At 40.0% G+C, this 23,057-nt stretch overlaps 4 protein-coding genes across 7 annotated transcripts in view; 1 reads left to right on the plus strand and 3 right to left on the minus strand.

Annotated features, from left to right (window-relative positions):
- Window positions 1–3,834: 3,834 nt before the first annotated feature.
- LOC306838966 (small conductance calcium-activated potassium channel protein 1-like) lies at window positions 3,835–10,193 on the plus strand (the record flags this gene model as incomplete). Its single annotated transcript, XM_079367406.1, has 11 exons — window positions 3,835–3,943; window positions 4,261–5,158; window positions 5,636–5,731; window positions 6,058–6,357; window positions 6,598–6,633; window positions 6,989–7,110; window positions 7,958–8,099; window positions 8,181–8,291; window positions 9,054–9,181; window positions 9,758–9,827; window positions 9,966–10,193. The coding sequence occupies exons 2-11, from the start codon at window positions 4,319–4,321 to the stop codon at window positions 10,191–10,193; spliced, it is 2,073 nt and encodes a 690-aa protein (XP_079223532.1). The 5' UTR covers window positions 3,835–3,943; window positions 4,261–4,318.
- A 682-nt stretch (window positions 10,194–10,875) lies between these two features.
- rps27.1 (ribosomal protein S27 isoform 1) lies at window positions 10,876–13,623 on the minus strand. Its single transcript, XM_079367572.1, has 4 exons — window positions 13,518–13,623; window positions 12,281–12,389; window positions 12,078–12,188; window positions 10,876–11,116 (listed from the first exon to the last, which is right to left on the minus strand). Exons 1-4 carry the CDS (start codon window positions 13,521–13,523, stop codon window positions 11,088–11,090), a joined length of 255 nt encoding a protein of 84 aa, XP_079223698.1. The 5' UTR covers window positions 13,524–13,623; the 3' UTR covers window positions 10,876–11,087.
- Window positions 13,624–14,218: 595 nt separating this feature from the next.
- lrrc71 (leucine rich repeat containing 71) lies at window positions 14,219–19,367 on the minus strand. 2 transcript variants are annotated; one of them, XM_079367559.1, is made up of 17 exons: window positions 19,155–19,367; window positions 18,653–18,691; window positions 18,437–18,571; window positions 18,065–18,172; window positions 17,860–17,935; window positions 17,708–17,782; window positions 17,510–17,578; window positions 16,596–16,755; window positions 16,436–16,519; window positions 16,221–16,301; window positions 15,974–16,063; window positions 15,830–15,893; window positions 15,662–15,735; window positions 15,539–15,565; window positions 15,345–15,450; window positions 14,739–14,845; window positions 14,219–14,483 (listed from the first exon to the last, which is right to left on the minus strand). In XM_079367559.1, the coding sequence occupies exons 1-17, from the start codon at window positions 19,222–19,224 to the stop codon at window positions 14,394–14,396; spliced, it is 1,455 nt and encodes a 484-aa protein (XP_079223685.1). In that variant the 5' UTR covers window positions 19,225–19,367; the 3' UTR covers window positions 14,219–14,393. The 2 variants fall into 2 exon arrangements, with proteins under 2 accessions (XP_079223685.1, XP_079223686.1); XM_079367560.1 differs by having other exon boundaries at window positions 18,437–18,503; window positions 19,155–19,310.
- Window positions 19,368–19,929: 562 nt separating this feature from the next.
- Window positions 19,930–23,057, minus strand: part of ash1l (ash1 (absent, small, or homeotic)-like) — a 30,877-nt gene continuing 27,749 nt past the window's right edge. For all 3 annotated transcript variants that reach the window (XM_079367551.1, XM_079367549.1, XM_079367550.1), the window contains exon 27: window positions 19,930–22,430. In XM_079367551.1, the coding sequence (XP_079223677.1) occupies window positions 22,339–22,430 (92 nt within the window). In that variant the 3' untranslated portion in view covers window positions 19,930–22,338. The remainder of the gene's footprint in view (window positions 22,431–23,057) is intronic.

Raw genomic sequence — 23,057 nt, forward strand, 5'->3', positions numbered from 1 at the left:
CAAGGGCAGAGGCAGCGAGAAAGCGTAAGACTGAGAGAAGGGGGGGGGGGGGGGGGGGGGGGAGGAGGAGGAAGAAAGAGTTGGACTGTATAATAGATTACCCTATTACTTCAACTGACCCTTCGGAATTACCCCTCTCCTAGGCAGCCTGTCACACATCCCGAGCAATCCCCGAGCTGCAGATTCACGCTCGGCTGCACACAGGATGGAGAGTGGCCCTCGGAGGCTGAAAGAAGGATGGCCAAGTCACCGGTTCAACCAGATAAAACTGCACCAAGCGTGGAGCCAAGACGTACAATGTGCTCCAGTAATGCATCATCAGAGGAAGAGCATCCTGTTGCTGCTTCTGCTGCATCGCTGCAATTCTGCTGCTTTAACGTGTGCAAAATTGACTTTGGGTTCATCTCTTTAAAAAGAATCCTTGTGCTGTTATGCAGCAAGCACCAGTGTGACACTGTGCCAAAATAAAAATTCATTACGCCTCATAAAAATACAGATTGAAGGCACTGAGGCGTGGGTGACATCTGGTGGTTTGTTGTCCAACTGCATGCTGGCTGCAGCTCAAGCAACACTGGGGACGCTAATTTTGGAGAAGGTTGATGGTGTTAATTAATGAGGAAGAAACTGAGCGCAATGAAACTGGGAAATGAAAGTAGCTAATGCTATAAACAGAGGGCCGATGAGAAAACAAAACAGGCAGATGAATGAAAACACTAAGATGAATGTGAAAAATACCATAATAGAAAAGGGAGTGTGGATAATAAAGAGAGTGCCAAGGAAGTTAAAGCCCTCTGTAATAATTCTGTAGATCGTAGTTGTATTGCTCAGCAGCTGTGGTGACTACTGCTCTCCTCTCTCTGCGCTAAATGCTGAATTTGGGCTCTGACACTGCAGCCATCAGCCACGAGGGCTGCTGTGCTGTGTGTTTTTAATTACTCTGCTGATTGGATTAAGCCCACTCCTGCAGCTGACACGTCCCCTCCACTTAATACGGTGTTATCGACGAAACCAGCACATACATCCACTGGCCTGTGACGTCTGATTTGCCAGATGAGTAGAGTAGATGAAGTTTTCCTCTAATAGACAAGTGTATCTGACTGTGGCAGCACTGGAAAAAAAGAATGTAAGCCCATCCATTTTAAGGTGTGAAATGTATCATTAACTACTGAAGTGCCGGGTTAATTAATCACATTTTAATTAGCAGTTTTTAAAGTTAATTATTACGAATTTAAAAACAAAAATGCTAAGGTGTTTATTTAGAAAGTACATTCTTAAGCTGAGAGTACTTCCCTTGCTTGAATCTAACACTGTTTTTATTTTGAAATAAATTAAGGATATTGTGGAAGATCAGAGGTTATTACACTAACTAAGAATGTTTGTTGTCATGGGTTGAATATTACTTTTGATTGACAACCGAACTGTCTAGCAGTTTTTTAAAGTGAAATGACACATTCAGAGATTCAGCAGTGTCGTTCCATCACTGTGACTACAGGGACACACTACAAAGGTTTATCCATGGTGGGCCTAAAGGGACAAAATAGATTGGATTCATCACAAACAAAAAGAAATTAAATTATTATTATAAGTTGTTTTTGCTGGATTTTATTTGTTTCCAATTACCAGGGTTTCTTGGAGAAGCGTTAAAAATATGGTCATTGTCCATTCTGTACCTGTCCATTTGTTGACATCAAATTGAAACCAAGATATTTTCAACCTGTTTTTTTTTTTTCATTCAGGTATTGTTAAGAAAATATTGTTACAGTTAGAATAATACAATGATTTTGTGGGCATTCATATTTTCCTTCAAATTCTCGGATGTTCAGGATGTTTTGTGTTTAACAGTTGTACATTATACACTCTAAAAAAAAAAGGACAGTCGCTGGAAATATTTAAAAATATATTTTCAATACTAATGATCTGTTGTGACTTTTATTCCCTAACAAAATAACAACAACTGAAATATAATGTGAATGCATGTAGGGCACGATACAGATAAAAAAGGATCATTTCTTATGTAACATGGGACCTATTAAACTGGACACCCAAACGGTGACCAGTGACCTTTAAACACACAAAGTACTTTTTGCCTACAGATTGGGTTGAAGCAATTAAAATGTTGACCAGATGATCAACTGGCACTCACTAAAGATTCGGGGCATGAGGCAGATTTGCCATTTACCAGCCACAGCAATTAGTGGACTCAACATCGCCCAGTTTAATTTCACTTTCTTAGCAGCCAAAGGATGATTTGCAATAGAAGAGTCCAAATTGAAGATGTGCTGGAAACAGGCCACGGGGGCAAGACGAATTGACATACTTAGCTCGCGGCTATAAGTCTGGATTTACAAGCGCTTGGCCAGAGGCTTGAATTAATTTGAAGCCGTGCAGCTGTGCATATATCCTATCAGCATCTTGTTAGTAAATGGCCAACTTCATTTCAAAACATTTGAGATCTCTATTACCACAGCAAAGTGTGAGGGTTTTCTCTGTGACTGTGCAAAGTCATATTTTCGCTGTGAACATGAGATTTCATCCAAAAGGATTTCATGTTGACAGTCGTACATTGAGACTGTCAGAGACTGTCGGGAGTTTCATGTCCTCAAAATATCAAAAACAACAAACAAATCCAGGCAGCAGCATATGGCCAAATCTTAAAGGAAAACACTTTGAGAAGAATTCGTATATTTTACATCTGGAGGGACATTTAGAAACCAGACTGCTAAGGCTTATAATATGTGGAAACCCACAACCCCTCCTTCTGCCTCTCTCTGTCTTTAAATACATGCTGTCTTCAGGATAATGCTTTTTTTTTTTTTATCCTGCTATTCTGCGGATCCACCCCACCCTACCAGCCTTGCTCTTTGGATCTCTCGATTTGGAGGGGGCTCTATTATCTCCACACCCATCTGTCACCTGGATTTAGATGAACAAATGATGCTGAATGTCATTGTTACGACTTTAATGCTTAATACTCATCCTCGCTCTGTGCATATTGTTTGGTTAGAGGTTGACACATTTGATGTTTCATAAGCTTATAAGTATCAGATCTCTGTCTCGCTTGATTAATCTGCAATGCTAATCTGCTGAATTGGTATTGAGGACCTTTATTCTCTTTTGAAGATTATACTTTTACATATACAAGTTTTATAACCCACTGGGAATTCACCCACAAGAGACTGGTCCAATATAAAACTAAAATAGATGAAAGAGCATCTCTTTTTTTTTAGGCTGTAACAATAGTTGAAGGCTGATTTTTGACACCATTGCACACTTAAATAAGATGATGTCCCCTCCCTCACTCACGCACATATAGGGAGGAGAAATACTGCCAATCACGCCAAAAAAAAAAAAAAAAAAGAAAAGGTCTTGACAGATGACTGTGAGATGATTCTTTGACTTTTGATTTGTGCAACATCTGCAACTTAAAGTCTTAAGCCCTTCAAGCTTTAGAGAAGATGTCCTAAAGCTGGACAATCAAACAGCAGGAACCACGGACAAACAAGGGAACAAACAGGAAGAAAATGTCATGGATATCCACGGGTATTTGCATCATGTGTCGTCATATGCAGGAGAAGTTCATAACCTCTGCTTGAATCACTGGGAGGGGCTGAATGATGCCGAGGCTGCTAACGGATTGCTGGAAGTTCATACATGCAGAGCCGGGAGAACTATTTTCAAATGAGCACAGTTGCAGCTGGATTACTTTTTACCTGTAAGTTCTATCTTTTGTTGTTTGAGAAATTGTTGCGTTTGAGTGCCAGCTGTTACAGGATTTTATCTGAAGAATCTTTTTGTGCTTCTGGCAGATGTGACCTTCCTGGACCATACGGAGATTGAACTCTAAAATAAGCAGGGAAAATTGCAAGATTTAAAGCAGTTGTCAGAAGACTGAAGGCCTTTTTTTTTTTTTTACTCCCGGTGGACTGAAAAGTCTGAATAATAGGTAAGAATAAGTGACTCTGCATTTTAATCAACCTATGGATAAAACTTTTCATCATTTTGCACTTGTTTCAAAGTTTGAGGCTATATCTAGATTATTACGAATTACTACGTGTGTTGACTTAATGACTTAAAAGTAATGTGTTGCATTTTACATTTTCAATCATTTTAAAGTACTGTATAAAACATGAGTGAACATAGGAGCTTTAACATATTAAGGAAGTCTACAACGACTAAGCTGTTAATAACTAAACCCTACTGGAGCTGTGTCCGTTTTTTATCTGTTGTCAACCATGTCGAATATTGTCCTTCTCTTTCTAGCTTCTCTATTCAAACATTAAAAAGATTTGGGGAAACTTTACCTTTCAAGTCTGTCATAATGGATCACTCCCCCTCTATGAACCTGTCAGTGGTGGATGGAGATGACGTGGAAGACCACCACCCACTCCTCCCACAGAGGATGGTCCACGCAGCTCCGACCTGCTCTCCACAATGTGGGATCCACCAAAACCTCCAAACTCCAACCAATCCAACTGTGTGGCTGGACAGGACCCAGGCCATGGCCACCACACCGTTGTACAATGGTCATCTGTACGTCACATGTTCACCTTGCTCCGGCAGACGGGGTGACAAAGGCAAAACAAAGAAAGGTGAGAAACGATCAGGCAGGAGTAGACAGAATCCAGCGCACAATCACCAGTGCAAAGCTGGAAACTCAAGAGCTCTCAGACTGCAGGAGAAAGTCACGTCTTTTGCAGACATCCCCCTGCCTCCCTGTGGGTCCCCCATTAAGGGCCCCTGCAGGTCCCACCCGGACATAAAAGATGAGGGCAGAGGACGCTGCATGTCTGGTAACGTTACTTTAGAGATGCACGACTGGCAGACTCTCCCTGAGATCATCATCACAAACAAAGATGACGACTTCCAGCCACACTGTGACACCGCCCAGTATCACCAGGACCTGCAAGAGGCCAAAGACCTGCTGCCCAGAGCAGAAAGATCCGGTCAGAGCCCCAGTCCCCCATCCAGCGTAAAAAGCGAGGGGGACGATAAAGACGAGTCATACTGGAAGACTCACAACATTGGCTGGAGACTGCTGCGAAGGAGGTCTCTGTTTTTGAGGAGGCAGCGGCTGAATGACTGCGCCCTGGCAGTGGGGATGTTTGGTATGGTGTTGATGGTGATGGAGACGGAGCTCTCCTGGAGCGTCTACAGCAAGGTCAGAAAAAGAGGAACGCAAGGCTGTGGCACTGAGAAATTAACCACAGAAATATAATGCAGTGATGGGCTGAAACTGTTTTCAAATATTTAAAAAAGTATGTTTTAGTTTGAGGAAAGGATCCCATCACTATTTTAAAAAAGTATTACTGACTGATACATTTTTAGTTCTGACAAAAAAACACAATAATCAGATCATTGTATGATTTCAAAAGCGAAAATCTGTTATTTTTCACATAGATGCTACGCTTTCCCACAGCCCGATCTCTTTTGAGTCAGTATGAAAAATTAACCTCCCACCATCATTTTATTATGACGTCATGAATGTAGATCATCTGCATATGATATGTATGATTACAAAGTAACATAGGATTACTGGTGTAGTTCTGTATATTAAGCTTTGTAATCATGGACGGTGTGTGTGTGTGTGTGTGTGTGTGTGTGTGTGTGTGTGTGTGTGTGTGTGTGTGTCTTACAGAGCTCAGTCTACTCCCTCGCATTCAAGTCAGTCATTAGTCTGTCTACGTTCATCCTGCTGGGCCTCATCATAGCGTACCACTACTGTGAGGTGGAGGTAAAACATTATCTCTTTATAATGACCTCTTGTGTTTTCTCTGGACAGCTGTGGCTTTGAACTAAATTTATGTGGAGCTGAAAACAGGCCCTTTGAAATAAAGTGACCTAGCTGGATCAGTGAATGAGAATCCTTCACATTTTACACATTTTGAATTACCTTTGAATATTCAAGTGCAAAATCATAAACAAAGGCTTTCAGTACATTGTAAACATTATCGGCCTGCTTTTTGTTCAAGCCCTAAATTAGATATAATCTCCATCTTTACTTCTTCTTTCAAGCTTAGTTAGTTTTTTCCTTAATGACCTCTTCTTACCTCTACGTAGCTCTACGTTCATGACATCGGTGCAGAGGACTGGCGGATTGCCATGACAAGGGAGCGTTTGGCCCTGATCACATTGGAGCTTGCGGTGGTGGCCATTCATCCATATCCTGTGGGGCTGTTGGCATACTTTGAGCAGACACTCCATCACATCCCGCCTCACCTGTCGCTGTCAGAGACCGAGTTGGAGATTGTGCTGGCTCTGCCCATGTTCCTGCGCCTTTACCTGCTGGGCCGTGCCATGATGCTGCACAGCCGCCTCTTCACTGACACAGCGTCCCGCAGCATCGGAGCGCTCAACAAGGTGGGAGGTCACACTTAGAACAGTAGGTGCTCTCTCTACACAATCTGGCATGGATAGTTCTGTGATGAAGTCATTCAATACTTTTAGATCAATACAACATTGAAAATGAAGCCTTTGCACTGTCCATTTTAAAATGACTTAAAAAAAAAAACTGTGACAGTGGGAAATGAAAGGTCAGTGTTTTGGGCAGGATTTCCTCTTTGAACGTTTCATGCACAACTGTTTATTTTTCACGTCTAGGTGGGCCGAGGGGTCTGTAAAGGTGTGACACTTGAGGTGTGACTATCACAGTTTTGCTCTATGAACACCAGTGGTTTCACATGCTGATTATGTCCCTCTGCTGGCTCTCCTCTGCTTTGTCTGCTTTCTTTTCCACAGTCGACAATATCCGTCCGGCTAATCCCTTCCCTTATAAGCGCTATTTAGGAGTGACGAAAATGACCTTTGCCTCCCCTGTGCAATACCAAACCCACTATCCATGTATCAAGCCAGATTGAGAATGAGTTTTCTCATCCCTCATGTCCTCTGCATTATATAATCATAATCTGACAGGTGCTATCCTAAATATACCGGCTGAGAGGCACCGACTGTCAACATTATACCACAAATGCATCCTGTTTCTGATCTTTAGATACACTTCAACACTCGGTTTGTGGGGAAAACAATGATGACCACGTACCCCGGGACAGTGCTGATGATTTTCAGCGTCTCTCTGTGGATTGTGGCAGCATGGGGTTTACATGTGTGTGAGAGGTATGTGATCATGTAGGAGATTACTGACTGAATCTAAAGAAAGCTCAAGGCCTCTGAGTGAATTCATATTGTATTATTGGATGGAAAGAGGCTGTACTACAGCTCTGATACACCTGATCTCTCCTGATCTCTCCTTAGTACTGATTATGTGACTTTTCAAGATTTAACACCAGCCACTGAATCATCATAATTATGAAAGTACAGGAGAAATGAATCCTTTAGCCAAAGCAGTCAGAGAAGTTCAGCTGGACATTGAAGAAGGTTAAAGTCACAAGTTACCTTATAGATGCAACTATTGCTTTTATTATCTAAAAATCTTTTAGCTGTATTTTTTATTTATTTGTGTCCTTTTTGTTCTTTGTTTTCGGTTTCAGTTCATTTAAAATAGTATTCTCAAGTTACCCAGTTTTCTATATTTCGTTTCTTCTTCCTTTACACCATCCATGTGGTTTATAGATGATATATACATTTCAATTAATACATAAAAAGTTAACTCCAGTTTTAAGCATACTGTAATGTTTTGAATTCCACAGAGATACCTTAAAAAGAATCGACAGATACAAATTCAGACAGAAATTAAATAGAAAAAAAGGATGAGGTCGGGGTCAGCAGGGGAGTTGTGTTTGTCTGTGTTTGTGGGTGTAGAAACATTAGCCTAGATGTATGTGCCTGTTTTAGTGCTTTTGTGTGTTTGCGTCACCGTTTCTTACAGTATCAGACAGGTTTCTATAGATGTTATTTTATTTTTCTCCCATCTGTCTGTATTTTTTGTGTGAAACAAATGAGCTTTCACCGAAACTAAGTACAATGTCAAGAGTTCATATTTGAGTCCATTTACTTCCCACAGACATCACAACTACAGAGACCTGAGCAGCAACTACATGGAGGCTCTGTGGATGGTCTCTGTAACCTTCCTGTCCATCGGTTACGGAGATGTGGTTCCTCACACCTACTGCGGACGCACTCTCTGCCTCCTCACCGGGATCATGGTGATACATATAGATGATATTTACGGGTTCTTCTGTAGCGGGTCAGCACATTTTGACTTATAATGTCTGTGACTCTCACAGGGAGCGGGCTGCACAGTTCTGGTGGTGGCGGTGGTCGCCAGGAAACTGGAGCTGACCAGAGCAGAGAAACACGTTCACAACTTCATGATGGACTCACACATCACCAAGAGGGTAGACACCAACAACTCATTTTATGTTAATTATTTGGCATTTAGATCAAACTTGTTTAAAAAAGAGAATTCTTGCATTTGTGCCTTAACATTTTTGAATGCATGTTTTTATTTATTTTTTGATAACATCAATGTTGGTGGCTCGTGGTGCAGTGGTTAGTGCTGTTGCCTCACAGCGAGAGGGTTTGTGGTTCATATCCCCGTCTGACAGGGCCTCCCTGTGTGGAGTTTGTGCACGTGTGGGTTACCTGTTCAGGGGCCCACTCCTACAGTCCACAGACATGCTCATTAGGTCAACTGGTGACTTTAAATTCTCTCTTGACCCCGAATGGGGACACACAATACTAACGTATTCAAGTCAACGTTCATGATTGGTCAGAATCTCCCAAGGAAGAATCAAGGAAATGAGTTATACAATAAGATGAAAATCACTTATATTTGTTATGCAGAATTTCAGAGAGGGACGCGTTTGTTTGATTATTTGTTTTGTTTTTGCCCCAATGACTGGGATTACGTAAAAAAAACCTAAACAGGAGAAATTCCATTTCAAAAACAGAAGATCTTTATAACTCTAACATCTGTTTGTCTCTACTTTCTGCACTTTTTAAGTTAAGTTTGTGAAAAATGTTTATAGTTTACTTGTCTTAATCAACTATGTCTGTGTTATTCATCATCTGCAGTAAATTACTACATTTTATTTCCAGGTTATGTGCATAAACATAAAATAAGTCTGTCGGGATGATTTTCTACATCCTTTCACTAGATAAAAATTGCAGCAGCAAATGTGCTGAGAGAGACTTGGCTGATCTACAAACACACTAAGCTGTCAAGAGAAAGAGATCACACCAGAGTCCGCATGCACCAGAGGAAGCTGCTGCTGGCCATCCACCAGTAAGACACTCAGCCCTCTTATAAAGATGTTCCTGCACAAGACAGTGCAAGAAGAGTCTGTTTCTCACTTTATTTGTTAAGTACTGATGCTGGTATCTCTATAACCTGTCACTTCTTAAGACTGCAATATTTATTCCATCAATTAAAAACAAGTCTAGCAATGCCAGTTAAAGTGAGTACTTAGAACGGGCAAACACAGCCTACTTTCTTGTTACTTTTCCATCTATAAAGAATTAAGCAAAACAAGCATCAAACAGCGCCATTAAAAACATTAGTTTTCTATGCAAATGTTACATGTAGTTGTTCTACAGATACAGTGTTTATTTTGTAAGACAAACAGCCAATGGTGCATAATGATTTTTACATTATCCAGTAATTGTTTGTCTTACTGAACACTACTTAACAATTTTTAAGTTTGTTTGATTTACCCGTACCTGCAATAGAAATAACCAAAAACAAGACAATTAAATCAATGTATTTTTAGTTCAACAGTAAATGTTTCAGTTGCTTTAAATCTAAGTCTATAAAAGCAGCTCAATGTGTTGCGCTTAAGGGTAATTTGTTGTTGATCTGCAGGCTGCGTCGAGTGAAGATGGAAAAGAGAACACTTATAGATCAGGCTAACACACTTGTTGACCTCTGCAAAGTGAGAGAGGCAAGTGAACTCTTCATTTTACACAACATCCTGTCAACACCTCAACCGAGAAGCATCTAATATTCCCTGATGCTTTTTGTCTCCCTTTACACACACTTACACGTACCCCACCGTGGGACCCCAATGCAGATGCAGACCCTGATGTACGACGTCCTGTACGAGGTGCAGGGCTGCAGAACGGAGCTGAAGTCGCACATCCAAAGCCTGGATAAGCACGTGGAGGAGCTGAGGGAGGGTTCCAGGATCCTGATGCCGCTCCTGTCCAGCACCCTGTCCACACAGAACTCCTCCATCCGACACCTGCTCCGGGAGAGGGAGGGGAAGACGGAGGCCACTGCTGCGAGCGTGGACAGGTAGAGGAAGAGGAGGATGATCAGGGAGAGTAGAAGGCTTCTCAGGATGACTTGTTTGTTATGCAGTAAAATTAACATAATGGGACATTTTCTTAAAGACATGGAGGAAAGAGCGGATCAAATGAAAGCTGTAGAGACACGGGTACGATTGTAAAATATCAGGGTTTTTGTGGCAAATTATCACATTTAAAAGTCTGGGCCATCATTTAGTTTCAGGACACTTCTAGCATCTTTTCTGGAGCCTGAGAGACAAACACCATTGGTTCTCAACTCTGGCAAAGAACATTTAATGCTGGTCAAGTATATTAACTAATCCTGCTTTAAGATATTTTAAGTTTCCTTATGTTTTCAAAGACCACCTGAATACTGAAGGAAAACATTACTGGTAGCTTTGTTGATTGTTCCAAGTACATTTATGTAACATCCCTAATGTACACAAACTCCAAAACATCGCCTGTAGAGATTTGGGCAACTGCTCACTCCCATGTCAACCCACCATCAGTAAAACACAATCGACCCAAGTGTGCCGTTTACACATTTTCAAAGTTTGGTGTTCTGATATGATGCCATCCTTACTGAATGATGAAACTCAACTTGTAGAACTATTAAAAATGATGCGACACTGCCTTGTCATGTGTGATGAATCCTTCCACAGTCCTTACAAGAAACAGGAAAACACAAAATGCTTATTTAGCCAAAACAATATTTTATTAAGAGAGGCAGGGATGGAGGGCGGAGTTACAGCAACAACCAATCTGCTGACATGAACAGTGGAAATCCATCCGCTCTCCGGTCCATCTTCAGGTCTCTTCTCAGATCAGACCGTGTCCCCGAGGCAGAAGACGCCGATATCAACCAGTCCATCCCCTCCTCTCCTCTTCAGCTTCAGAGAGGACAGCTAATGCTGCTTCCTCCTGAATGAGCACCCTGCAGGAAGAGACAAAGACAGTCAGAGCGCTGCTGACAAAAGAGAAGCCTTACAGTACAGAAATACTGAAGGCAGTGTGCTGATACAAGAGTCATTGTTCTCCACCATAGGACCGATTCATCAACTCTTCAGTGTCTTATGTTCACTGTGCAAGAAAAAAAAGGCAAACTAATAAAACATCAGGCACGAAAGTGGAAACTTGACAGTAGAGATTAGAGTAACATAACTCTGTACTCCACGGTACATAATTGTTCTCAGCCTTCGAAAGGGGGGAGCCAGTGGTCTAGCTCAACCCTTCTGCAAACCGAGGTCAATCTGGCACTGGAATGAGATTGGAAGACCATGATAGAGGAAGTCCAGTCACTTGGCAGTGCGATCAATAACTTTTGAAGAATCGGCAATAAACCCAATAAGCTGCTATTTTAGAGGTTGAAGAATCCCCGAAATGGAAACAATCAGGTCGATTGGGACCAGTAACTTATATTTCTCAGTCTCTGGAGGACGTTCTCAGAGCACAGAACTGTAAATGAGTAAAGAGGGTCATTCTCTCTCTCTCTCTATATATATATATATATATATATATATGCTACATTAAAACCTTTTGTTTGGCTCCCACTGCTAAGGCTAAACTGTTCAGCTGTGCTGTTAGTAGTTTAAATGTCAAAATAAGAGGACAGCTGAAGGAGTCACATCGTTCATACAGGAGTCACTTCCCCACACAAAATATCTTTCAAATCAGACTGGATATTTCTTTTTGTGCAGTTTGGACGTTGTGAGCGTCTCCATCCACACAAAACCATCAGTTAGGTTCTTGTAAAACAATGAACAGATTTAAGAAACTGACATACAGCTCGCACACAGCACTGTCTAGTACTGACACATTATCCAGCACAGCTACTAGAGACCCTTCTTTAAAAAATCATTTAAAAAAACCCAGCATGTGGTGCTTAAAATACTGACCCTCTGTGAGACGTGCTTTGCCTCCAGTGGGCTGACACAGGACTGTTGAACAGCCGACACACAGGACTACTGTCTGAGCGTGGCTGAACACTGTCGTGATCTTGTAGCATCCTAGAAGGCAGATAAGAGATCATTAGACGGTAATCATCACTTTCCTCCAGTGTTGTGAGGTGAATTTGCCGCAAAAAAACATTAGACAATACCTGGACACTTGACATCCATAAAGTACGAGTTGGGACTCTGAACGAGACGCTTCTTCTTGTGCCTCCTCTTTTCCTCCTCAGGGGATGGATGCAACAAGTCTTTTGCGAGCTGCAGGAAAAAAAAGACATTTAAAAATGGACCAACAAACTGCAAATTAATGTGACTAGCGACCATGCCAGTCAAGAGCACTGCTGACAAAAGAGAAGCCTTACAGTACGGAAATACTGCAGGCAGTGCACATGGCTATTGTCCTACACACACTGTGCTGTTATAAGAGTCATTGTTCTCCACTACAGGACTGATGCATCAACTCTTCAGTGTCTTGTGTTCAATGTGCAAAAAAAACAAAACACCAGGCCCAAAAGGGGAAAACTTTAACAGGAAAAGTGCCAATAATGGAGATTGAACAAGTAATTCAAGTGTCTGTACATAATTGTTCTCAGCCTTCGAAAGGGGGGAGCCAGTGGTCTAGATCAACCCTTCTGCAAACCGAGGTCAATCTGGCACTGGAATAAGATTGGAAGACCATGATAGAGGAAGTCCAGTCACTTGACAGTGCGATCAAGAACTAAAAAAAAAAAAATCAGCAATAAACGCAATTAATATGGAATTTTAGGGATTGAGTTTAGATCCCACTGGTAGTGCTAAACTCAACATCAGATCAGGGGGTGAATCTTTTGATTCGGCTAAATTTACTGACAACAAGCGTCTGTTACATATCTCGATTTTAGTATTTTAAATGCGCCATGTGAAGCACAAGCAGCTGATTTTTTTGTTTGCATGATTCTGCTAAATGAGAAATGAGGCGGTTATTTGTACTTCCAGGCTTCTCGTCAGGCCTACACATCCCGAATTAAGTAACTACGCCTTTCAAATCAGCAATGACTGATCAAACATTTGGCCATCAGTAGAAATTAAACCTGGTCAGTAAATTAAACGTTGAGGACATTATGAGGGGTGATATTAACATTTCAGGTCTATCATCAGATCCGCAGCTGAACTGGCTCCATGTTTGCGGTGTGCGCGCGGCCATCTTGTGTCACAATGCGCTCGCAATGCTCTCAAATGTGCACAATTATTTTGAGTAAAACTGTGATTAAAACTCAACGTAAAGCATCTAAAACCGACACCAGATGAATCGCTAATGTCTCGCGTAAATAATGAGCCGCTTGTGAGCTCTTTACGACTCAATTTAACGGTATAAATGTGATTATACTCAGGCCTCTCGATACTCACTGGCATGTTGGCGAGGAAATAGCCGCTGCCGAAAAGGAGGCATTACCGGAAGCGAGGGGTTCATATCGGTTGTTCCTTTGAGCACAAGCCGGACGTGACGATTTGTAGAGAGACTGGCAGCCATATTGGTAAGGTCGAAACTGTACAACTCCCTTCATCTAGTCAACCAAACAAGTGTCTAAATATACACAGTAACTGAACTACCATTATCATATCTATGATAGTCAAGGTTATTCACATGGTTTGTCAATAGACTTCTTTTGCGTGTTGTGAATTACATGTTGTTTAATGTAAAGCCTTAATCTGACAATTTTCACATGATGTGCTCCAGTGCCCCACTTAATGTATTTTTTTACTGTATTTTTTATTTGTATTATTATTTACCGAGAGTAGAATTCTTATTCTTATTATTATTATTATTATTATTATTATTATTATTATTATTATTATTATTATTATTATTATTATTATTTTAGTCTATGAGTAGAACACGTTGGACAGTCTGATCCACACTCCATACCAGTAGGTGGCGGAAATGCACCAATTCGTTGTTGGCCAACCTCCATAAAACTTTAAAGAAGAAAAAGAGGGCCATTTACTGCCAAAACAGAAATGTGGGACAAAAATGATATAATAATAATAAGAATTATATATATATGGGAAGAGGTTGTAATAAAAAAAAAATGGACGACACATCTGGATTTTAATGTGTCCTTCTGTTCAGTGACTGATTTTTTTATGTACGATAAGACTTTCAGTGTTTATAATGGAGACACAGGAACAAGTTAATGTATTGTTGTACTTTATGGTAGAAGTCTGTGGAAGCAGAGGGACATTCTCTGAGCACTCGGCCGCTATCCCTCTTCTTCTGTCTGCTCAGGGTTCCTTTTTTTCAAGTGGATCTGCAAGTTTCATGAGTTCCTTTATCTTCACATAACACTCTGAGTGTAGTGGGAAGTTGTTTCTCTGAAAGAGAGATCAGAAACAACACCATCTTATTTTACATCTTCCAATGACTCACAACTTTATTATCCCTTTAGATTTTATTAAGAACTGATATATCTGCAGTATGACATGAAGGGGATAACAAAGATATTATAACATTTAAGGTAACCAAATACCACAGATAAACACAAACTACACATGCTGTGTATATTATTGAGTGAACTGTGTGCAGTTCCCCACAAACTCACGTTTGTTTCTGCAGTGAGACAATCTCACCTCAAGACAAAGACGAAGCAGACCTCTACCTCCTCCTCCTGCTCCAACACTCTGCATCTGCAGTGACTTTAGAACCAAAGGCAGATACTTCTCTGTGATTCTGTTTCCTGCACAAACACACACCATGTAATCATTTTCATTTAAATCTTTACTAGTTATTTGAAGGTTTTGTTATTCAGTTTGTGCTGAGTCTGGTGATTAGCAGTTTGTAACAACTTGTTTAAAGTAAAATAATACATTCTTGTTGCATCTGTTCTAAATGTTAACAAAGATGTTGAAACATCATGACAATGTTAAAACTATTTATACTACCACTGTAGCTTTTCTGAAAATACATTGATGTGAAAGGTTTGGGTTTCCTTTTCAAACTCTGATGGATACACCCACATTCCCAGTGCTGGAAGAACTCATTTATCTTGCAAAAGTATAGTGCAAAAGCTCATCATGACAGGGAACTGTACTTGCAGCCAAATGTAAGGAAATCAATAGTTTGAAGCAGACATTGAAAGTAGAATGTATCCACTAAAGTCAAATAAAAGTGCGTAAAATTGTTCTTAAACTTGAGTAAATGCTCTTTGTTACTGTCAAACATGTCCAGTTACTGACCTGCCAGGTTGAGGGAGATAAGAGTTTTGTTTCCAGGCAGTATAAGCTCTCCGTCCCTGTACTGAGCTGACTGATCCAGCAGGGGGTTCACTGTCTCCTCCACCTGCTGTTGGAGCAGGACAGTCATAACTAATCAGTGTGTGGTAGCACATGAGAACCAGACAAAATTCTGTTTTTTAACCACTAAAACAAACCTCAGTCAGGCTGTTACTCGAGTTATCCTCGAGAAAAAGAAATGAAACAAACTTCAACTTAAAGGGGATTTTTCAGACGTTATGGTAAACATAGATCGAGGGGATGAAAAATGTCTCTGGTACCTCCTGTACAGGTAGTTGTTTCTCTTTACCTCCAAGCTTGCCGCCTTTATTTTGAGGCACCTTCACATCAGTGGCTGTGTAGACGTAAGGAGATGTACAGAAATAAATAAAAGACCCTGGCTAAAAGAAAGTTAATAGAATATGTTTATCCCGAACAGAAGTCATTACATTTCTTGTTCGACTTTGGGTTCTCTTTGGTGGTCGATGGTTTCTCGCCTTTTTTGTTGGTCTCCTAGAACAAAGCAACAGACTCCATGTGAGCTACAGCTTGGTCTCACTTTGCTTTTCCATTTCGGTGTTCTGGTATGATACCTTCTTTTTGCCTTTGCTGCTGCTCAGTGAGGAGCTGCTGGGGTCTGAGGGAAGTAGGTCAACAGGCGATTGGTCAGAGTCGATAGTTGACTGCAAAAAGAAAGAGTGAGAGAGGACCCAAAATGTTTAATGTTTATGTACTTTAACGATGCGTCAATTGTAGGGGAACGTGTGAAGTCTGTGAAATTAAGGGCATCTTTTTATAAAAAGGACTCTTTGATATCCAGACTAAGGATGTGTTTTATACACTTACAGACTGCGCTCTCTCCAATAGCAGCTTCCTCCTCTCCACGACTTCTTCATGAGTTAGAGCAAAGTCACATAATGTCTGTCAATTGAAGAATGGGAAGCTTATTAATGACACATTAGAATGAATTAAGCAGAATATAAATAAAAATAACATAACCACTTTTTTTAGATGCATTATCTCCCAGTTTAAAATCTAAAATGAAACAACGGTACCTCAGCCAGATGAGTAGCTCCAGCATCTCCTATCTGGTTGTTTGACAGTGAGAGGAAGAGCAGAGCCCGGTTCAGACGCAGACCCTGAGAGACAACGACAACACCTTAAAGGTCACGAAGAACGTACAGGGAGGAAAATGGAGTCAGGCTTGTGTTATACCTGTGCGATATGTGCAGCACCTTCATCACCGATAGAATTAAAGGACAGATTTAAGACTAGGAGGTTCTTGTTGGCAGATCTGGTTGTTGAGAGAGCTGATCCGATAAGGCGAGCGCCCTTGTCTCCTATCCTGTTATTTCTGAGGGACAAGTGAGTAATGCTGGAACAAAGAGAAGACAAAAAAGGCTTATTTTAACAAGCTGTGAGACAATTTTTCAGTATTCTTTTTTAAGATGTTTTTTATAAAGCTATTTGGGCCTTGATTAGAGACCAGCAAGTGGACAGAGTCCGGAGAGAGAGTGGGGCATGACATGCAGGAGGCTTTGGAGGACTTCAGCCTCAGTACATGGTGCAGGTACACTAAGCATTAGGCTACCGGTGCCTCACTCCTTCAATATTCTTTATTGGCATGAATATAATAGAGAAAATATTGCCAAAATGTCAAGGGATAATTGCCTAGAAAGGAAAACAAACAAGACAAACTACAAAAATTGAGGTTCAAAGTTGTAATTGTGTTATGTGATTGTGTGTGTGTAAAAACGTGTCTGCAGTTTGTGTTCTGTTTTTGTGTGCATCTGTGTATATGCACCTTTGAATAAGGTTGTTTTGTTTTTCTGTGGGTCAACGTAAGTGTGAGTGTTTTCATCTCTCATGTGTGTGTTTGGTGTTTTTTCAGGTTCACTTTGCTTGGCTCATGTCATGACTACAGGTGAGACGTCAGACAACAGCTATAATCTCACATTTTGGATGTTATCCTGGTGAATATGGAAGTTTCTCTTTGTCTATCATGTTTTAAGATTCAGGACAGTTTAATTGTCGATGTTGTGAAATGTTGATTCTCTGGTATTTATGGGATGATGTGAGGTAGTGCAGTGCCCTTTTTGACTATGAGAGATGTAGAGGTTTAATCTCACAGGCTGTCTTCAGAGAGAAGAAGGTGGTAGCTTTGCTCTGGAAGAGAGTTGCCCTCCAATGTTACAAAACTGAAACACAGAGGAAGAGAAAAGTCCATTTGAATGTTTAACATACTTTGGTGTCACTTTCTCTGCAACTCTTAAACATTTTTTCTACAAAACAAAGACTCAGCTTGACTGAAAGCAGAATCCTGTCACCTGAGGTTGGTGCATAGTGGTATTGTGTTAATCAGGGAGATTACTGATTGATCTGTCAGTCCAGCCTGCCAAAAGCTGCAACACATAGCGTAATTACACAACAAGAACAACAACAACAGTGACAGCCGAAATCTGTTCAGCTCTGTACTCACTGAAGGCTCTGCAGTCTGCTTAAGGAGGGAAGTATCTTCTGTAGCACCCTGGCAATCTGCTCATTTACCTTCCATCCTGTTTGTTTGTGTGTGTGTGTGTGTATGTATATGACAGATTTTTATTATTTATTGATCAGCAAGAAAAAATAGGAATGTAAAAGAGAAGAATGTGAAATCAGACACAAATATGTGTTTTTGCTCTTACCAGAAATCTTCAAGCTGTTGGTGCTGTGGGGGTCTGCACTCTCCTTCTCTATTTGGAGACATGGCTTCGACCAGCGAGGTGCGGCACTGATCTGTGACTGGCTGACCTCTGGTACAACATAGAGATATGATCATTATAATTAAACAGGCTTAAATTATATATATATTTAAAATTATACAAATACTATACATTCTGACTCACTGTGGATTGATCTAAATAAATTATTTTCTGAATGAACCTATTGTGCTTTTTTTTTAAAAATATATTTTCAAACGCCTTTACATACAAAATAAAAATCAGAAACAAGGTGTGCGCCCGCTTGTCCTCTTTGTCAGCATAAAGCTGTAAAGATCAGGATCAGCTCTCTCTTACCCATGTCCTCTCCTTCAGTTTGTTTGTAGGTTGAAATGTGTTTCTTGATGCTGACAGCTGGGATGTCCTTTATGTCCAGAAGAGCACAAAGACGAGGAAAATCTATCGCCACATTCCCGGAGCAGTGATATTCACCTGAAGGACAGCAAGTTTTAAAGCATTCTCTGTAATTCTTATTGATTACCAAACATAGCCTGATAATGTTAGGCTACTTACCAAAGGTCTGAGCTGGCGATTTTTCATTTGGAGTCTGTCCTAAAAAACAACAAAAATAAGCTGGAGTTTAGACCAACAGGATTTCATTAAGTGTGTAAACTTGTGACGAAATATGATTGTGATTGATATCTGATCTCTGACTTCAACTACAAGAAGAGTGTGTTTCCCCGACGTCTGTTCAGCACATACTGAGTTAAAATAGGACCCATACAGCTGTGATATTTATATCGTTATTACATGTATAAATGCTTTAGTGACTACCTGTTTACTGAAGGCTGATGTGTCATTGAAACTGACTCTAAGGTTGTTGTTGTTTTATATTCTGAATAAAACATCTGTATAAAATGAATGGTTTATTACCCTTTTACTTACAGTAGTCAATTGTAAAATAAAGTTTATATTCAATTACAAATTAATATAAAATCCAAAAAGCTAACGTTAGCATATAAGTAGTGAAGGGATGGACTATCAATTAATAAAAGACTAAATCTATTTATCCAACCTGCATTTTTCGAGGCTTCGTCCTCGGTATGCGACTTCTCTGTTTTCTCTTTTTGTTTTTTTCTCGACATTGTTGTTCTTAAAGCCGAAATAATAACTTTAGGCCAAAAGATAAATTAAACTGAAGCCGTTGTAATGGCTTCCGCTTAAGCGTCACTGGCGTTACTATGGAAACCAATACACGTTAGGTTTATCTATTACTGTAACTCTTCTCGCCATGTGTAAGAAGAATATTATATTAAGATATATTAAAAAAATTCTTTTATAATATAATGTGACCATAAGATTGCTAAAAGTGTAAAAAAAAACCCCCACTAAATTAATCCTGTGATTTCGCTAAACTCCCTCTTGATCTCGCGAGAGTTGGCGAACACTGTTAAGCGCAGAATGAGCAGACTGTATGAGGGTTGGGTGATAAATAAAATACAGCCTTGGACTTTTAAAATTTCCTTTGTAAAAAATATAAAATGTGAATTAAAAAATGTGTCATCCTTCATTAATCTACTGATACAGAATTCTATGAGGCGATTATTTGTTCATTGAATATGCTGGGATTGTTTCAAGCAATAGACAGTTACTATTCTGTATGTTGACATCTAGTGTAATTTTCTCTATAAAATCCTTCATTAATTTCTGAATTGCATCTATAATTTATAAAAATTCAGTCATAACTCCACTTGACATTTTGTTTAAGTAAATTAAAAACTATTTCAGTGAGTTGAGGCATATTCTTATAAACTATTTTAGAAATATTGAAAGCAAAACAACAACATGAGTTGTATTCACAATAATGTAGTGCTTTTTATTAAAAAAACAAAACCAAAACAAATATAAAACAAAAAAGTAAAAACCAACAGCATCATTTGCATGACTTAAGAATCATAATTACAAACTTTAAACGAGTGGAAGAAGTTTTTTTTGACAAACTGTACACATCACAAAACGTCCGCCAGTCTGCCATTTACAATGCTTGCATCTTATTTTGTGATTGTCTAAAAATAACTAAACAGATCACACAAAAACACACAAATACAAGTACAAGCATCGTACAATGACTGCTATCACAAAACGGAACCATTTCCTATTTGAAAGAAAAAACAAAAATAATAACATGATGTTGGGCTGACAGCTTAAATTCTGCTTCTTTCGCTGTTTAAAAATATCTTAACATTTTTATGTTGGTTTGTTTTTTTAGTGTTCAACACTTTGCAGCAAAAAACAAGGAGTACATTTCTCCTTTAAAAGTTATATTATTAACAATATTCAGTGACAAAAGGTGTCGTTGCTGAGTCACTGTCATGTCCAGATGCCTTCTGTGTCCGTTTGACATTCTTCTCGCTCATGCAGTTCATAAATGAATTTCATTTATAGTCAACCAAAAACTCCGCGTAAGTTTTTATGTCGTCAGGACAGTTAAGGTGAGATTTTAAAGACATTAAAAAATCAGTTTCCTCCAAGCTTAAGTGTCTTCATTATAATAATACAAACGGAAGAAATTACAATATTATCATTATTATAATAATCATAATACATTTAGGGCTGAGTCCTGTACAGTACAATACAAAACAAAATCCATTTTTCAAGATATTGCTTTTGGAGACACTCCTCAATGTAAAGTGTGTATATTTACATAACTTGGCACTGTACAGTCCCCCCCACCCTGTTCCCACCCCCCTCCCCGTTCTTCTCTCCCTCTGTCAGTGTCACATCCTTGTCTCTTTTCTTCTCTATCAGTTTGCTGCACTGGGACATTGCAGGCTGTCCCTTTTAAGCAGAGGCATTTGGGGAAAAAAAACAAACAAGAAATCTCATCAAATATCACAATTCTTTTTTTGAAACATTCTCCATGGCAACAAGGAACATAGTCTAAGACAAAAAAGTGATCCTCCCCCTCCCGATATACAGTATACACCCCCCACCCGTCTCACAGAATATAAGAAAATATGACCATCACGATACATTTCATGTTAAGTATTGTATTCCATAGTTTTCTTAAAACTGTTAATTGCCATCGAGCCCTTGATTTTTTTTTTCGATTTTTGTTTTTAAAAAGGTATATCTTCAAGAAATCTGGCAGACACACAAGAAGTGTGTGAGCACACACTCGCACACAAGGCAGTCAGGAGAGCACGGCTGTGTAAGGCGTTACAGTTAAAGCCGCTGTCCCTACCTCTGCACGCCTGATTTAGTTAAGCTGGTGAATCATGTTACTTCAAAAAAGAGGGGCGAAGCTGACTGCCTCACGAGAAGAAAACAAATTTAAATAAAACCTCAACAAGACACTTTGACTGACAAAAGCGCACACTTGATCTTCCCTCCCCTCCCTTTACTCGAAAAAAAAAAAACAAACACACCCCAAAGTCCTCGTCTGTTCCTACATGATTTACTACAGTATAACAGAGAAAAGAAAAGATAGACTTTTTAACTTGCTTTTTTTTTCCAGACTGCATCATCATCCAATACTGTGAGAGTGTTAGTGTGTTTTCATTATAGATACATTACACAGAGCGTCACAATATCCATGGTACCAAAGTGCAGTTCATCGCCCTCGTTCTCTCTCTAATGAGCAGCATCTGAGCCCACTGCTCAACTTGCATTTCTCCTATGCCGTTCCCCCTCCCGCTCCCCCCCCCCCCCCCCGTGGTCTCTCGGCGCAGCTCTTCTCTCGTCTTATATATATTTTGTCATTGCAGCTAGGTCCCACTAGGGGGAGCAGTTCTCCAGCATTCACATCCCTATTCACTGATACCTCCAGTCCCTATTCAGTACCACTTGTTTCATTTATGTTGCTTGCTAGTGGAATTCATCTGCCCATGTCTTTAATATCAACGTATTTAAGTGCATGGGTTTTTTTTCTCCTATGTTCATTAAAAAAAGAAACAGATTTTGCATCATACTTTTTAAATAAGCAAAAAGTCTGGGTCAGCTCTCGTCTAGTGCTCCTTGAGAACTCTTAAGAGCTGAAATTGCCATGGAGTCAGCACTTCCAAACCCCCTCCACACTCTCAGAGTTGAGATGATAGTCTTGGAAGAGGTAAACTGGAAGAGGCCTCCGGGGATACATTGTGGTCCTAAATGGTCGGATAACCCACAATGCTTGTGTTTCCCTTCTTGCTGTCTCTCCATTTTCTGCCCCTCGCTCATAAAAACAGAAAGGCAATGTGCTTGACAGGCACTCAGAGACGTTATTTTCTGCCCACGAAATCCCCGAATCCCAGCGTCCGTCGCCGTAGTCGTCGTCCTGCGCCCTCCTCCAGGAGATACGTGACATCTATGGCTGTTCAAAGAAAAGACGATGAGAAGAGACAAGGAGGAAGTGTTAGGACAGAAAGAATACCGGTACTATATCAAAGTGAGTAAATGTAAAGTGTTGGGGGGGGGGAAGAAAAAAAAAGAAAGAAGAAAATCAGTGCTTTGGGCCCTTCCTACAGGTATGCTCAGGAGTCGCTTTTGGCAGCCAATTATAGTCAAAACACAACGTTTTGTCATAGTATTTAATTATATTTTTAAGTAGTAATTTCGAATTAAAAACATTAAATTTGATTCTTTATCCGTTGTGCTTTATTTGTAAACACCATCTCAGCACTTCCTGCAGCAGCTTTACTCTTGAAGAGGCATCACAGTAGCTTTGGAAGGTTTTTACTACAGAGCATGTTATGGATAAGGCTTGAAATATTCAACCATTTTGGTCACGAACATAAATATTATAAAGAAGAAGGACCAAACGCAGCAATGTGTAATTTGTTACTCTTCTTTTTATACCAAACAGGCTTGGTCATTTCCCCAAACAGCTGGGAGTTGTTTTATTCAGACATAAGCTGCTGAGTGTTAGTGTTAAAAGTTGGTCTAGGTTTAGATACTTTTGGTTACAGTGTCACAGCCTGAAGCAGTGAAACAGCAGACT

The sequence above is a fragment of the Symphodus melops genome (assembly GCF_947650265.1).
Source record: "Symphodus melops genome assembly, chromosome: 18".
Taxonomy (NCBI): Eukaryota; Metazoa; Chordata; class Actinopteri; order Labriformes; family Labridae; genus Symphodus; species Symphodus melops.